General features: G+C 42.8%; 1 protein-coding gene across 1 annotated transcript; it reads left to right on the forward strand.

The window, feature by feature from the left end:
* Positions 1-7,688: 7,688 nt before the first annotated feature.
* LOC120307266 (uncharacterized protein K02A2.6-like) lies at positions 7,689-14,442 on the forward strand (the record flags this gene model as incomplete). The annotated part of the gene is made up of 2 exons (XM_039341823.1): positions 7,689-7,841; positions 13,735-14,442. Coding segments are annotated over exons 1-2 (861 nt in total), but the record flags the coding sequence as incomplete, so codon positions are not given.
* Between the last annotated feature and the right edge of the window lie 359 nt (positions 14,443-14,801).

Below are 14,801 nucleotides of genomic sequence, written 5' to 3' on the forward strand. Positions count from 1 at the left end.
TTGACAAATTCACCATCAGTCAACTGCAAAAGGCAGCTTTACTCGGAACTGTTTCCATCCTGCGATGATATCTGTAATACCATCAGATATTGTCTGTCTATCCCAGGTCTGTGGTACAGACTCCATAGGTGGATAAAAATGCCAAATCCAGCCTGAATGTCTAGCTGTGTGTGTGAGATGAAGCAAAATACAGGTAGTCCTTGACTTATGACCACAAGTGAGCCCAAAATTTATGTTGCCATGTGACACGTTTGTTAAGTGAGTTTTGCCCCATTTTATGACTATTCTCGCTACATTTCTTAAGTAAATCACTGCAGTTAAGTTAGTAACATGATTGTTAAATGAACACAGTTTCCCCGTTGACTTTGCTTGTCAAAAGGTCACAAAAGGTGATTACATGACCCCAGGACACAGCAACTTTCATAAATATGAGTCAGTTGACAAGCATATGAATCTTGATCACATGACCATGGTAAAGCTGCAACAGTCGTAAGTGTGAAAAATGCTCATAAGTCACTTTTTTCATTGTAATTTTGAACTGTCACTAAATGAACTGTTGTAAGTTGAGGCCTACCTGTAATAACCTCATAAGGCTTACTTTTTAGCTGACATAATTGACTACATTGCACTGAAAATACTTAAGTCCAATTAATCTTCTTAAAATGATCTATTGGTAAAATTGCTAGTATCTAAGTAAATACTATATCCCAATATTAAATGAGTTCAGCTTAATAACATCCTTACCACATTTTTATTTTCTGACTCTTTAATTCTTTTTTAATTATAAGGAGACAGTCATTAAAAAAGAAAAAAAAGTGGAAAAAATAAGACATCCCCCAAAATAAGACCTAATGCCTCTTTGGAGGCAAAAAATATATAAGACTGGATCTTATTTTCAGGGAAACACAGTACTGTATCTTCTCTTCACTTGCCATATATTTTCTTGTAAGAATTATCTATGGAGGGCAGGGGAAGTAAAACATAAAGTCAAGATGTAGTTATAATCACATCATACTCTACTCCATATTTCACATATTTCACATGTTTTGTGATTAATGAATAATTTCATCAGCAGCTAACAGAATTTTCTCAAGTTCCATTCCACTTCTTCTGGGTGGAAAGGTATGTTTCAGTTTGCTTTAAGAACAGGGACAATTTTAACTCAAGGGATTTTATGCCCAACTGTGATTTTTTTCTTTTCTTATACTCATCGCATGATTTCATATTAGCAATGGGTACGCAGAGCTCACAGGGTTAAACATAGTCTGCAAGAGTTCAATTCTTTTTCCCCAGGCTTGTAAAAATACAAAGCTCGTTCTTTGTTCATATCTACTTGGGGAATAAAAAGGCTTGTTTGATTTCTATTTTTCAAATTTTTATCCCACTTTTTCTTCTATATGTAACTCAAGGTGACAAACATACCAGTACACCTTCCTCCTATTTTCTCCATAACAGCTTTGTGACATGAACTGGCATGAAAGAGTGAGACTGTCCCCAAATCACACACACACCATCCACAAATATGGCAGTTGCACCAAAGTCTCCATAGATTGTTTTTCAAATTATTCTTGTGGAGAATAAGCTGGCAACCCTAGACACCTTGGCTTTTTCTTATAAGAAAGTTGTTGCAGATTCTTGATTGTTTTACTTGTCAACCCCTCTAAACAGCTTAATCCACTCCAGGTGTTTATATCTCATCATTATTCTTATATCTAATGGCCATGTGAACTGCAGTCTGACAAGATTGTTGTGGTGATATTGTGTGACAAATACATGAATATGAAAGAGATCACTGAATTTCTGAAGCTGGGTTAGATTCAAATTTTGGAATGATCAATTTTCTATAGCTAGTGCTAATGTGTTAATGTATTGGTGATTGCAATGTCAATGTACCTTCCTTCATCATAAAATAGGCTGGATATTTATATTCTAAACTTGGAAGATGTTCCATCTCATTATCCCATAGACCAAAGGTCAAACACAGCTGTTAGCCTAAGAATCGATTAGAATGTGAGAGAACTGAGAGAATCTCTGGCCAAAGCAGGTACCAATGCTAGTCAGTGATTCATATTCCCTCCAGTGGGTAAGAAGTCCAAGCTGTTATGTTACTAGCAGAGGATTAAGGCAAACCTGCAGAGCAAATGTAGTGTACTATTTCAGGATATACTATCTATAATCAAAAGTGTATCCCAGAGTAATGTAGTTGGCAATGTGCAGAGGCTACAGGGACACTGTGCCATCAACAGAAAAGGCAAAGAAACCAACAATTAGATTAAAGCGAGAGGGAGAAAAGCTGACACAAGCACTTTCATTTCCCTCCAAATGTTAACAAAGCTTTCAGGAGTTAATTGATTTTTCAAAACTTTGATTGGATCACACCAAAGGTGGCATTTGCTTCAAAGCAGAGAATCAAAATACACAGCTTTGAATTACTTTGTATTACTTTATAGATAGAAAAGGTTTTGCACTTGTCACATACAGTATATCAGTATTACATTACAACTTCATTTCCTTATATACGGAATGCTGAGGAATGTATTAAGTGAAGTAATGGACTATCTAAAACTGGCATGAATTACCAGTTATTAGTTTAATATCTCATTAAATTCTTTGCCTACCAATCTCTCTGGGGCCAATAAAGCTAATGTTATTTGGGGCTTCATTCTCAGTTCTCAGCTATTAAACTGGGTTTCTCCAAAATGGTCAATACTGATTGAGCCCAAAGTCAATGGGACTTGATATTATTTATATAACAACAGGAAATCATAGCTGCCAGTTCTTCAGCTGGTGTTGTTGGCTTTCATTTGCCTTGTAATCCCCCCAATGTAGTAATATATTAATGTTGTATATGTGCAGAAACAAACAGTGTAGCCTTTGTAATTAACAGATGAACACCCAGTGTGCCAGTAACCATTGGGATTAAAATTTTCAACTATGATACCTTGTGATCTTCTCCAATTCTATATCTTCTATTCTACTATCCCTTGATATTGCCACATCCATTGCCACATCCATACTTTGTTTTCAATTACAATTAAATGTGATATGTTATGTGCCAAGACTTTATCAATTTGTTATGGTTCTGACAAACAGAGATGAATAAAGCAGAACTCTAAGGCTTGCAAATTCCTCAAAGAACATGTTTATTAGTTACAAAGTATTGGCATGTCAAAAGTGAAACCAAGTCTGGAGACACACGTAACAATTCCCCAATACAAAGTTAAAAAATCCCATCCCTAAAACTATGCAAGCAGCTACTTTCCCCAATACATCTTCTTGGCATGCTTTTTACACAATGCCCAGCCTGCAGTTTTGGGAGAAGCCAATTACCTTGGTTCCCATGGGACAAAATATTATTTAGACTAGCGAAGATCCTGGGCAACCCCCCTCCCTCCATTCTATGTGGTAACCGAAAATGAGTAGGAAAAATGGCTGCAGCCATGTTCATTTGTAGAGTTGACAGTCTGTCCCTCTCAGAAAGAAAGAGTTTCCTGTAGGGGAAACAAAAAGCAGGAAAGTATTCCCTCAAGGCTTGTGAGGATATTTATTGTAAAACTTTTTAATTAATATATCCACTTTCACATTTGTACATTTCACCCATGTAGCTTCTGAAAGGGGTAGCCTTTCCACTGAACAAGGTACTGTAACTTTCCCTTGTACAGCCTAGAATTGAGAATACATTTTATCTCATAATGTGTCTCTCCCTCTACCACTACTGGACCCAGCAGCTCTTTTGGAATAGGTCTTAAAGAGGATTCTGACACAGATTTTAATAGACTGCAATGAAACACAACTTCCAATTGTGGAAGTTTCAATTCTACTGTGATAGGGTTTATATGATGTTAATGATGGGAAAAGGACCAAGGAATTTTGGACCCAATTTTCTACTGGGTAACTTTAACCTTAAATATTTTGTTGAAAGATAAACTAATTGTCCAACATAAAAAAGTTTTGGATGGGAGCATCATTTATCTGCTTGCTCCTTGTAAGTCTTGAGGGCCTTGGTCAATGCTTTCTTCACATTCACCCAACCCCCCTGGAAGGATGTCACCCATTGATCCAAAGTCTGGGAAGTAAGAGGCTCCTGTGGATACTCAGACATGAGCACAAAATCTCAACCCATTACTATTTTGAATAGGGTGAGACCAATGCTACTCTGCACTGTATTGTTGTAGGCTACCTCTGCGAAAGGCAGGAGATCAGCTCAATTGGACTGCTGGTAATTTACATAGCATCTGAGATACTGTTCCACCATTGCATTAGCTTTCTCAGCAGGTCCATTAATATTTGGATGAAAAGCTGACAAAAGCCCCTGGGAGGATCCAATCATTTAACAAACACCCTCCAGAACTTTACAATAAACTGGACCCCTCTGTCAGAAATAATCCTCTTTCAGGCACCATGGAGTCGGTATATGTATTTCAAAAACAGTTTGATTAACTTCTGGGCAGAGGGAAGTCCCGAGCAAGAGATGAAATACAACCACAGTCCATATTATAGTGTTTCCCTTGCTCTCAAGTAGTTCCACTATAAAATCATTGGCTTTCTCTACCAAGGCTGAGAGGGTTCAGCAACTTGTTGCAATAATCCTGGAGGTTTTCCAGGATACCTGTTCATGGCAGCACAGGTGGCACAACTCTTTACATAACTCTCAATATCTTTTTTAATTCCTGGCCAGCAAAATTGCCTCCGCACCAGATGCAATCATGACCCCATTGCAATACTTGGAGTCTGAGGCTATCTGGGAGGTATAACTTGGAACCCTTCCAAGCCATTCTCTCCCTTAGGATTAAAATAGATTTGTTATCTATCAGTCTCTAACTTCTCCTTTAATTCATTTAGTGAGCAATCATCAGGACCAGCAGGGGGTCCCTGTGTCTGCAATCTGGTTGTTATTTGAGAAGCGGATTGTGGTGAAGGAATAATAGAGTTAATTACTTCTTCTTGGCTCTTGAACTGGGGCATTTTAGATAAGACATCAGCCAAAAAGTTCTTACCCCCAGGAAAATATTTTAAAATGAAATTAAAATGGTTGAAGTACTGAGCCCACTGAACTTGCTTCGGGGATAATTTATAGAGTTTTTTCAGAGCCTCCTAATTTTTGTGATCAGTCCATACCTCAAAAGGTATTTTCCCCCCATTCCAAGAAGTGACACCATGTCAGCAATGCCCAATAAATTGCAAAAGCCTCTTTCTCCCAAACAGCCCACCTCCTCTCAGTGTCAATTAATTTTCAGGAAGTGTAAGCACAGGGTTGTATCTCTCCTCTGTGATTTTTTGTAAGAGAACAGCACCCACAGCCACGTGACTTGCATTGGCTTGAATGACCCTTCAATCCAGGGTCAGAGTGCTTTAGAACTGGTTCAGCTGCAAAGAGTCTTTTTAGCTTTTTTGAATGCTGCCTGGCACTCTAACAACCATTGCAATGGCTGACAAGGTCAGGGGGTTTCCCCTCTTTTTCCTGTTTTGAGTCAATCAGTGATTGGCATGACTATCTTTGTGAAAGAGGGAATAAATTGATGATAAAGGTTTGCAAACCCCAGAAAACATTGAAGTTGCTTGCGGGTGCTTGGGAGTTGCCATTCTAGTACCACTTTTACTTTGATGGGGTCCCTCTCTATCCCCTTATTTGAAATCTGATACCCCAGATAATCAAGGTGTTTTTGGTGAAATTCACACTTTGACAGCTTTGCATAGAGTTTGGCATTTAACAGTCTCTTTAACACTTCACGGACCAATTTGATGTGTTTATCCATGGTTTCAGAGTAAATAAGGATGTCATCAATATAAACCAAAAACCCCTTGTTTAAATGATCATGGAGCATTTGATTTATCAATTGCATAAACACAGTGGAGGCCCCCTACAATCAAAAAAGGCATCACTTTAAATTAGAAGGTCCCCAAAGGGCAATTAAAGGCTATTTTTCACTTGTCCCCCTCCCTAATCCAGCTCCGGTAATAAGCCTCTCTTAAATCCAGCTTGGTAAAGACTTTTCCTTTAGCCAGGTGGGCTAACATGTCCATCAGCGGGAGGGGGTACATATTTTCCATGCTTACCACGTTCAGAGATTTAAAATCCATGCATAATCTAAGAGACCCATCTTTCTTTTCCTTGAAAAGCATGGGAGCAGCCATGGGTGATTTGGCTGGCTGAATAAAACCCCGAGCTAAGTTTTTATCAATGTACTCTCTTAGTTCTTTCATCTCTCTGGGCGTCATAGAGTGCATCCTTGGTTTTGGGAGCTTGACACCGGACAGAATTTCAATAGCACAGTCTGTATCCCAGTGTGGGGGGAGGATGTCACATTCCTTCTCACTAAACACTTCTGCCAAATCACAGTATTCTGTAAGGACAAGTTGACTCCCCAGCAGTTTTTTTACTACAATCTTTAGGGTTTTGCGGGGCTCCCCTCAAATCTCACTGATGGCTGCCTTTGATTTATCATCAGTGGCAGGTGGGAGGTATCCTGTCCTCAGTCTTAATTTTCACATTCCCTCCTCCCATCAGATGTTAGGATGCCATTTATCAAGCCATGCTAGCCACAAAATTACTGCTTCAATCATCTTCGGAACCATCACAAAACGGATGATTTCTCAATGCCGACCCATTTCCAAAAACACAGGTTCAGTTAGGTGCATGGCAGGGGCACCTCCGATGAGGCACTGTCAGCTTGCTCAAACTCCATGGGACAAGGCAATAGCTTGGTTCGGAGGCCCAGTTTGAGTACAGTGGGTAAGTTAATTAATAGTGCACCCCAAGTCTATTAGGATGTTCAAGTTCATGTGAGCCCAGTTTGGGTGCTACCAGCTTGGCAGGAATGGCAAAAGAGGGAATGGGCTGACTCACCATGGGGTGTTCCTCACCTTCCTTGTCACTGTCATATGATGCTGGCATCTGCTGTGGTTCTAATTGGGGTTTGGCTTCGAGCTCAGCAGAAGGGGAGGCTTCGACACCCAGGTGCTGATATGCCCATTTAGTTTTTTCTCTTCCCCCTACAGGAGCTCTTTGCAGTTTTGCGGCAGCAACTGGTGTAGTCCTGGTTGAGGGTGAGGAGCTGGGCACTCCACAACATGGTGGCCCATCTAACTGCACTGGTAGCACTTGATTGGAGCCCTGGCTGGTGCTTGGGAGATGCTGGTGGCTGAAAAGGCTTGATGATGTTGGGCTTAGAGGCATTTTTCTTGGACACATGGCAACTTGGTTTTAGTGGTGCTTGACTTTCAGAGGTGGTCCAGCTCAATGTCTAGCACCATCACCATGTGGTACCACTCATGCAATAGGTTAGGAAAACCTTGAATGATGCAGGCTTGAAGCAAGTCATGATCTAGCTCCTGTTTGAAGTACTTGATCAGTGACAGTTCTGGCCACTACCCGAGCCAGCTAGCAATTCTCCTGAATTCATGAATGTACTCCTTAGTGGGGCAACCTCTTTGCTTCAGGCCAGCAGGATTCGGGATTCATCTTTGAAATGACCCCTCAGTTGCTCCATGAATAGATTAATGTCATGCAATTCAGGAGCCCCTTCATCATGGAGGTTGGTCAACCAGTCTAAATTTGCTGCCACAGCATTCATCATCATAGCCACATCCAGATAAGCATAAGTGTAGTGATCTAAATGAGCTCACACCTGGTTTAAGAAGGTTAGCTTCTCAGGAACCCCATCAAAGGTGGGCTTAATGGGAGGTGGATGGAACCTCAGCAGAGCTGCCTGCATCTGCTGCTTGGGTTGCTTGCTGGTCCTGGGGATGTGGCCAAACCACTCTCTGGACTTCTCTTAGCTGGTCTCTGGGACTGGCATCCTGAGGCCATAGCAACAGATTTGGCTGGGATACCAGGCTTGGTATCACAGCTGGTTGGGGGATGGGCAAAGCAGCATGGACCCCAGCAGTTGGGTTGGAACTCTGGTGAGGGGAGGGGAGACTTGGTTAGTTCTTGGCATTTCCCCCCATGGCACCCACCTCTTGGTAAAGGATACAAAGAATTGTATCCTTTACCTCCAGCCGGCCAAACTTTTCCTTCAGCTGTTCGAGCAAGGGGCTGTGGATTGTGGATTGAAACTCTCTGGAGTCATCCCATCCCATTGAGCCCTTTCCTTTCTTGCCATCCACAGATGAAGACCCTGGGACAGCAGCAATAAGAGCTCCTCTCCAGCATTTACAGGAGTGCTCCTGCACTGAGAGGCAGCCTCGGCTTGAAAGATGTCCGCTAGGGCTGTAGCTCCTTCCTGCTGTACCAGCTTCCCAGGTTGGATCAACCTGGTTTTTGGCTGAGCCCCTGCCAGTGACACCTCCTCAGTGGCTGGAGTGCCAGCCTGCGTTCCAACAGCCTGAGTCCTGTTGCAGCTAGCAGTGGTTTCAACATTCTCCTCCATCTCGAGTCTTTGCTGAGTCTTTACTGCTCTCCCAAAAGTGAGTGGGTAGGCGGTTGGAGCACAGCACTCCAAGAAAATGACATTTTAGGAGACTTAGTTTAATGTCATGGTTCCGACAGAGACGAATAAAGCAGAACTCCAAGGCTTGCAAATTCCTCAAAGAACATGTTTATTAGTTACAAAGTATCAGCACATAAAAAATGAAACCAAGTCTGAAGACACACATAATAATTCCCCAATACAAAGTTTAAAAATCCAACCCCTAAAACTATGCAAGCAACTACGTTCCCCAATACATCTTCTTGGTAGGGTTTTTACGCAACGCCTAGCCTGCCGTTTCAGGAGCAGGCAATGACCTTGGTTTCACAGGACAAAAGATTATTTAGACTAGCAAAGCACCTGGGCAACCCCCCTCCCTCTGTTCTATGTGGTAACTGAAAATGAGTAGGAAAAATGGCTGCAGCCATGCTCATTTGTAGAGTTGACACAATTCATAATCAGAATACCATATATTTTAACCTGCTGATTTTTTATTACTTTTTCAACTCTGTTCCTCTTTTTTTTATAACTGGCACATGATAATTTTTACAGATGTTTCAATGAATCATTTTGGCAACTGTGAAAAATAAACCAGTGGAACGACTTGCCTTCGAAGTTGTGGGTGCTCCATTACTGATGGCTTTTAAAAAAAGATTGGACAGCCATTTATCTGAAATGATAAAGGATTTTCTGCTTGAACAGGGGGTTTGACTAGAAGACCTCCAAGGTCATTCATTATATTCAAGCATATAATGCAATGATTTTGCTGTCAGGCAGGGCTGTTCAGGTTGAAAGCTCAGGCATATCCAATTTTAAAGATACATACCAATTTTACAATTTGCAAATTCATAAATGGAAAATTCAAAATGAAGTATCAATGACTTGAAAGGATCTTAACTATTCATCCTTCAATGATCATCATGAGATATGTTTTTAAGGGAAAGAAAGTCAACACTGAAGCATACTGTAGCACAGTACAATTCTTTCTATTGTACTATTTCTACTGTAATGGATGGAAACTAATCAAGGAGAGAAGCAAACTAGAACTAAGGAGAAATTTTCTGACAGAACAATTAATCAGTGGAATGACCCTCACTTGAGGTTTTTAAAAAGAGATTGGATAGCCATTTATCTGAAATGGTATAGGTCCCTTCCAACTCTGTTATTCTATTATTTTATTGCTGTTTAAAATCAGTTTGTGTAATCTTCTTGCATGATCTACTGTTTCTTCTTGCACAATCAGCACTTTGAATCATTTGATTTCTCAGTTCTGCCTTGATTGTATTAGTTCAAATTGCTTGCTCTTGAGCAGCCAAAATCAATTCTTTAATTTCTTTTTTTTAATGTTCTAGTTTTAAGTCATTGCTAGGCTTTATCTTTATCCACTTATCCCATAATGTTTTGTAGAAATTGACCTTGTAATGCTTTTCCTTGCCAACAATTGGTTCGTGTTTTTATTACATTATATTAGTGGTAGTATTAGCACTAGTACTGTAGTACTATTAGTTAAAGTAGAATATATTACATTATTTTCCTATAATAAATATCTGGGAGTCAGTGAACATGATGAGCTGAAGAGTTTGGGTTTTCCTGTTCTAAACTATGGCTAACAACAAAACTTAACTTTACTCTTTCTTAACCTATATTCATGAAATTACATTTTTCTGCTGATCCTGCCTACCAATGTGGAACCTGAATTTCAAATTCAAGTTGAATATACTCTTAACATCACTTTTTCTAAGGATCAGGGCCAATTCACACAGGCTTCATTTATATAGTACAACAGAAAGAATATTCTAAAACTTTATGCTCCTTGAATGAGCCTGCTATCTACTTTAAGGATGTTTATATACTGTAAGCATCCAGAAGGAAATCTGATTGAGTTCAAGAGACTTTGCTGATCTTACAGTATCAAACTTGTTGGATTGCTCATGATATTTTGCAAACCTGTTGCCCAAAAGGCGCCTTCAAATATACATTAAATTTAAATGCTAATTCTATTTAATGAAGTTTAGCATAGTCTTCCTTCTTTCATTCATGTTAAGCTAACACTTACTGTTATGTCCTGAGCCTGTGAAAGCAGGCTCGGGGCATTGCAACGGTCCCGGGCAAGTGCAAGCTGCCCGGGACCAGACTGGCTATCGCCAGCACTCGCGCGCATGTGCGGGTGCGGGTGCGAGCACGCCAAATGTTGCAATTTGGCCCGGGAATCGCCTATAAAAGGTGCAGGGAGATTTGGGCATTGTCGGCGTCTTGTAACCAGTATGCTGAACAGAAATAAAGAGGTTCCTGAGAACTACAACTGCTTCTCGTGTCATTGCCATTTCGTGAAGGACTTAACACTGGTGACGAAGGTGGGATTGCCTTACATCGACTGAAGACAGGTGTAAGCTTACCCTAGAGTCCTGAGCAGTAGGAACGGCGTTGACTCAGCAGCTGCCCGCCAATCCAGCGAGCATCGGGGGAGGCTGGCTGATAGACCCTTCCTTTTCTACAAAAATGGCAAAAGTTGGAAGACTTTCAGAATTCGACGTCTCGCATCCGGAAAGATGGGAGTCCTACGTAGCCAGGGTGGAAAACTATCTTAAAGTCAATCAAGTAAGAGAAGATAGCTTAAAAGCTGCCATCCTGCTGTGCATTTGCGGTCAAGACGCATTCAAAATCGCTGAAAACATAGCAGCACCTGTACCTCTAGAATCTGTTAACTACACAGATCTCAAAAAACTACTAAAGGAACACTTCCAGCCCAAGTTGTCCGTCATCGCTTGGCGCCACACCTTCGAACAGAGGGATCAGCAACCCGGAGAATCAGCCAAAGAATACATTGCTGCGCTAAGAAAAGCCGCTAAACACTGCAAGTTCAAAGATCTAGAAGAACGGCTGAGAGACAGATTTGTATGCGGACTGAGGCATAGAGAATTGCAGCAGAGACTTTTCGCTAAAGAAGACTTATCATTCCAAGATGCCTTGAGAGAGGTTACTGCAGAAGAGGCAGCGGGCAGCGCCATCAAGAACATGAGGCCAATCAGAAGCACTCCAGAAGCTGTGTCCGTGCACCAGGAAGGAGTCCAAAGGAACCCAGAGGAGGATCCTGACGAAGTAGACCATCTCTACCCCACGAAAGAAAGGAAACAGAAGGAAAGCTCTTCAGCTCTCCCCAAGTGCCTCGGTTGTGGAGGTCGCCACAAGAGGACCGACTGTAGATTCCGCTCCGCTATCTGTAGGGCATGCAGAAAACAGGGACACATTGCAGCTGTGTGTCTGGGCCGTCAGAAGGTACAACCTCGGGAAGAATTGTGCCTGAAAGGTACCAGGGTCCCCAGCCAAAACAGGGTGGGTTTCTGTGCTTCGCAACGAAGCATTTATAGGACAGGCACACACAAGCCCATTAAGAAAAAGCTGTCACTTAAAGTGAAGCTACAAGTGGTTCCATTGGCTATGGAACTGGATACGGGGTCTGCACTTTCAATCATTTCTATGCACACGTTTAGGAAGATTTGTTCTGGCAGCGGATTTCAGGCCAAGCTGAGGCCTTCCGACATTGTGTTAACAGACTTTCAAAACTCCAGAGTGTGTGTTAAGGGGGAGGACACCCTTAACGTACAGTATAAGGATTTTGAAGGTCCACTAGATGTAATAGTAGTAGGGGGTGAGCGAACGAGTCTCATAGGACTCGATTGGTTTGAGGCCTTGGGAATACACGTCACAGGGCTCAATAGCTTGCAAACAGTAGACCTACAAGAAGTCTGCAAAGAATTTGCAGATGTTTTCAGCCCACAGCTGGGCACGTACAAAGGACCCCCTATGTCACTGAAACTAAACCCCACTGTCACCCCTATTAGAATTAAAGCAAGAAGGGTTCCTTTTGCCTTGAAAGGTAAAATTGACACCGAATTGGACAAATTGATTCAGCAAGGAGTTTTAGAACCTGTCGACTCCAGCCCTTGGGAGACCCCCATTGTCACACCTCTTAAGGCAAATGGGGACATTCGCATCTGTGCAGATTACAAATGCACTCTGAATAAGGCATTGAAGCAACATGCCTATCCTGTTCCCGTGGTCAGCCATATTCTGGCCTCCCTCAAGGGGGGGCATGTTTTTGCAAAGCTTGACCTAGCTCAGGCGTATCAACAGTTGCCTGTTGATGATGATGCTGCTGTAGCTCAAACCATTGTGACCCACAGGGAGGCATTCAAGGTAAAGAGGTTACAATTTGGAGTAAATGTCGCTCCTGGAATTTTCCAAAGCATAATGGAAAACACACTACGGGGTATACCAGGGGTTTGCCCCTATTTTGATGATGTCTTAATTGCTGGAGACTCTACACACAACTTAGCTGAGAGATTAAGGGCTGTCCTGCTGAGGTTCAGGGAAACGGGCCTCAAACCTAAGAAGGACAAATGTAAAATTGGGGTGCCTTCTACAGATTTTCTGGGATTCAAAATTGATGCTACCGGGATTCACCCTGCTGAGTCCAAATTGGAAGCTATTATGCATGCTCCTAGGCCAAAGTCCAAGGCCGAACTACAGGCCTTTCTGGGCCTCCTGAACTTTTACAACTCCTTCCTTCCAAACAAGGCTACGTAGCCGAGCCTCTTCATAGGCTCCTGGACAAACAGGCAGTGTGGAAGTGGTCACAAAAACACAAAGCAAGTTTCAATGAGGTTAAGGCCTTACTCACTTCTAACAGTGTGCTTGCACATTTCAATGAATCCCTTCCTGTGTGCATTGCTTGTGATGCTTCTCCTTATGGGGTGGAAGCCATACTAAGCCACCTCAGAACAGATGGAACTCAGGTTCCTGTTGCATATTACTCCAGAACCTTGTCTTCTGCGGAGCGAAATTATGCTCAAATTGACAGGGAGGCTTTAGCTGTTGTTGCTGGAATCAAAAAGTTCCATGATTTCCTATATGGCAGGCATTTCATGGTCTTCACTGACCATAAGCCTTTGTTGGGGCTGTTTACGACACATAAACAACTCCCCAAATCATCTCCCCCAGAATGCTGAGATGGTCTATCTTTCTGTCTGCCTATGATTTTTCCTTATTTCACAAACCTGGGAAAGAAATGGGCCATGCTGACGGCCTCAGTAGATTACCCCTGCCAGTAGTAGAGGCTGACCCTGCACCAACAATGAATATCCTCTCCATTCAGGCCTTGCCTGAGTCCCCTTTAGATGCCAGGGATGTGGCTGCTGAATCAGCCACAGATCTCACACTTTCGCGTGTCGTTTCTTGGGTTTTATCTGGATGGCCAGAGAGCTGTCCAGGCACTGAGTTTCAGAGTTTCTGGTCCAAAAGGAACGAGTTATCCACCTTCCAGGGTTGTCTGCTTTGGGGGAGCAGAGTTGTCATTCCTACCTCAATGAGGACTAGGGTCTTAGGTTCCCTCCACGAGGGTCATCCTGGCATTGTACATATGAAGGCGCTTGCGCGCAGCCATTTGTGGTGGCTTGGGTTAGACAGAGACATTGAAGCTAAGGTGCATGCATGCCACCTTTGTCAATGCTCACGCCCTGAAATGCCCCAAGCTCCTGTACATAGATGGGAGGAAACACAGTCTCTATGGTCTAGGGTGCACATCGACTACGCTGGGCCCTTTCAGGGTCAATTCTTCTTGGTCCTGGTTGATAGCCATTCAAAATGGCTTGAGGCTGTACCTGTCTCTTCCACCACCACTGCAAAGACTATTCAAGTACTGAGGGGGATTTTTGCTGCACACGGGCTTCCTGATGTCCTCGTATCTGACAATGGCCCTCAATTCACTTCTTCCGAATTCCAAGCTTTCTTACAGGCCAACATGATTCGTCATGCCACCTCTGCGCCTTTCCACCCGTCCACCAACGGTATGGCTGAACGCATGGTTTGCATCACCAAGGACGCCTTAAAGAAAATTACCTATGGAGACTGGCATCACAGGTTGGCTGACTTCCTCCTTTCTTATCGCACTACACCTTCTACTTCTACTGGGAGGAGTCCAGCTGAACTTCGTTGGGGGTGCAAACTGACTACCAAGCTTGACCGGTTGCACCCAGACAGACTGCCTTCCACAATCACACACCCCAGGGCACCTAGACAACTGCTTGTGGGTGCCCCGGTTTGGACTCGTAACTACGGGCCTGGTCATTCATGGATCCCTGCCACTGTGTCCAGGGTCACAGGTCCTTTTTCCTACGAGGTTTCCCTGGACGACCGTCGTGTCCTGCGATGACACATCGACCAGCTCCGCACTAGACGGGACCTTCCCACTGAGAATCCTGGGTCTTTTCCAGGGGGGAGGGGGACCCCTTTGGGCAAAGGGAAGAGTGCGGGCTGCTGCCTATCATTAACGAGGGAACTACAGACAGCTCATTCTGAGATTCCACGAGTGCTCCAAACAGGAATCCATGG

This window comes from Crotalus tigris, unplaced genomic scaffold (assembly GCF_016545835.1).
Source record: "Crotalus tigris isolate CLP2741 ecotype Arizona unplaced genomic scaffold, ASM1654583v1 scf7180000017772.1543713, whole genome shotgun sequence".
Taxonomy (NCBI): Eukaryota; Metazoa; Chordata; class Lepidosauria; order Squamata; family Viperidae; genus Crotalus; species Crotalus tigris.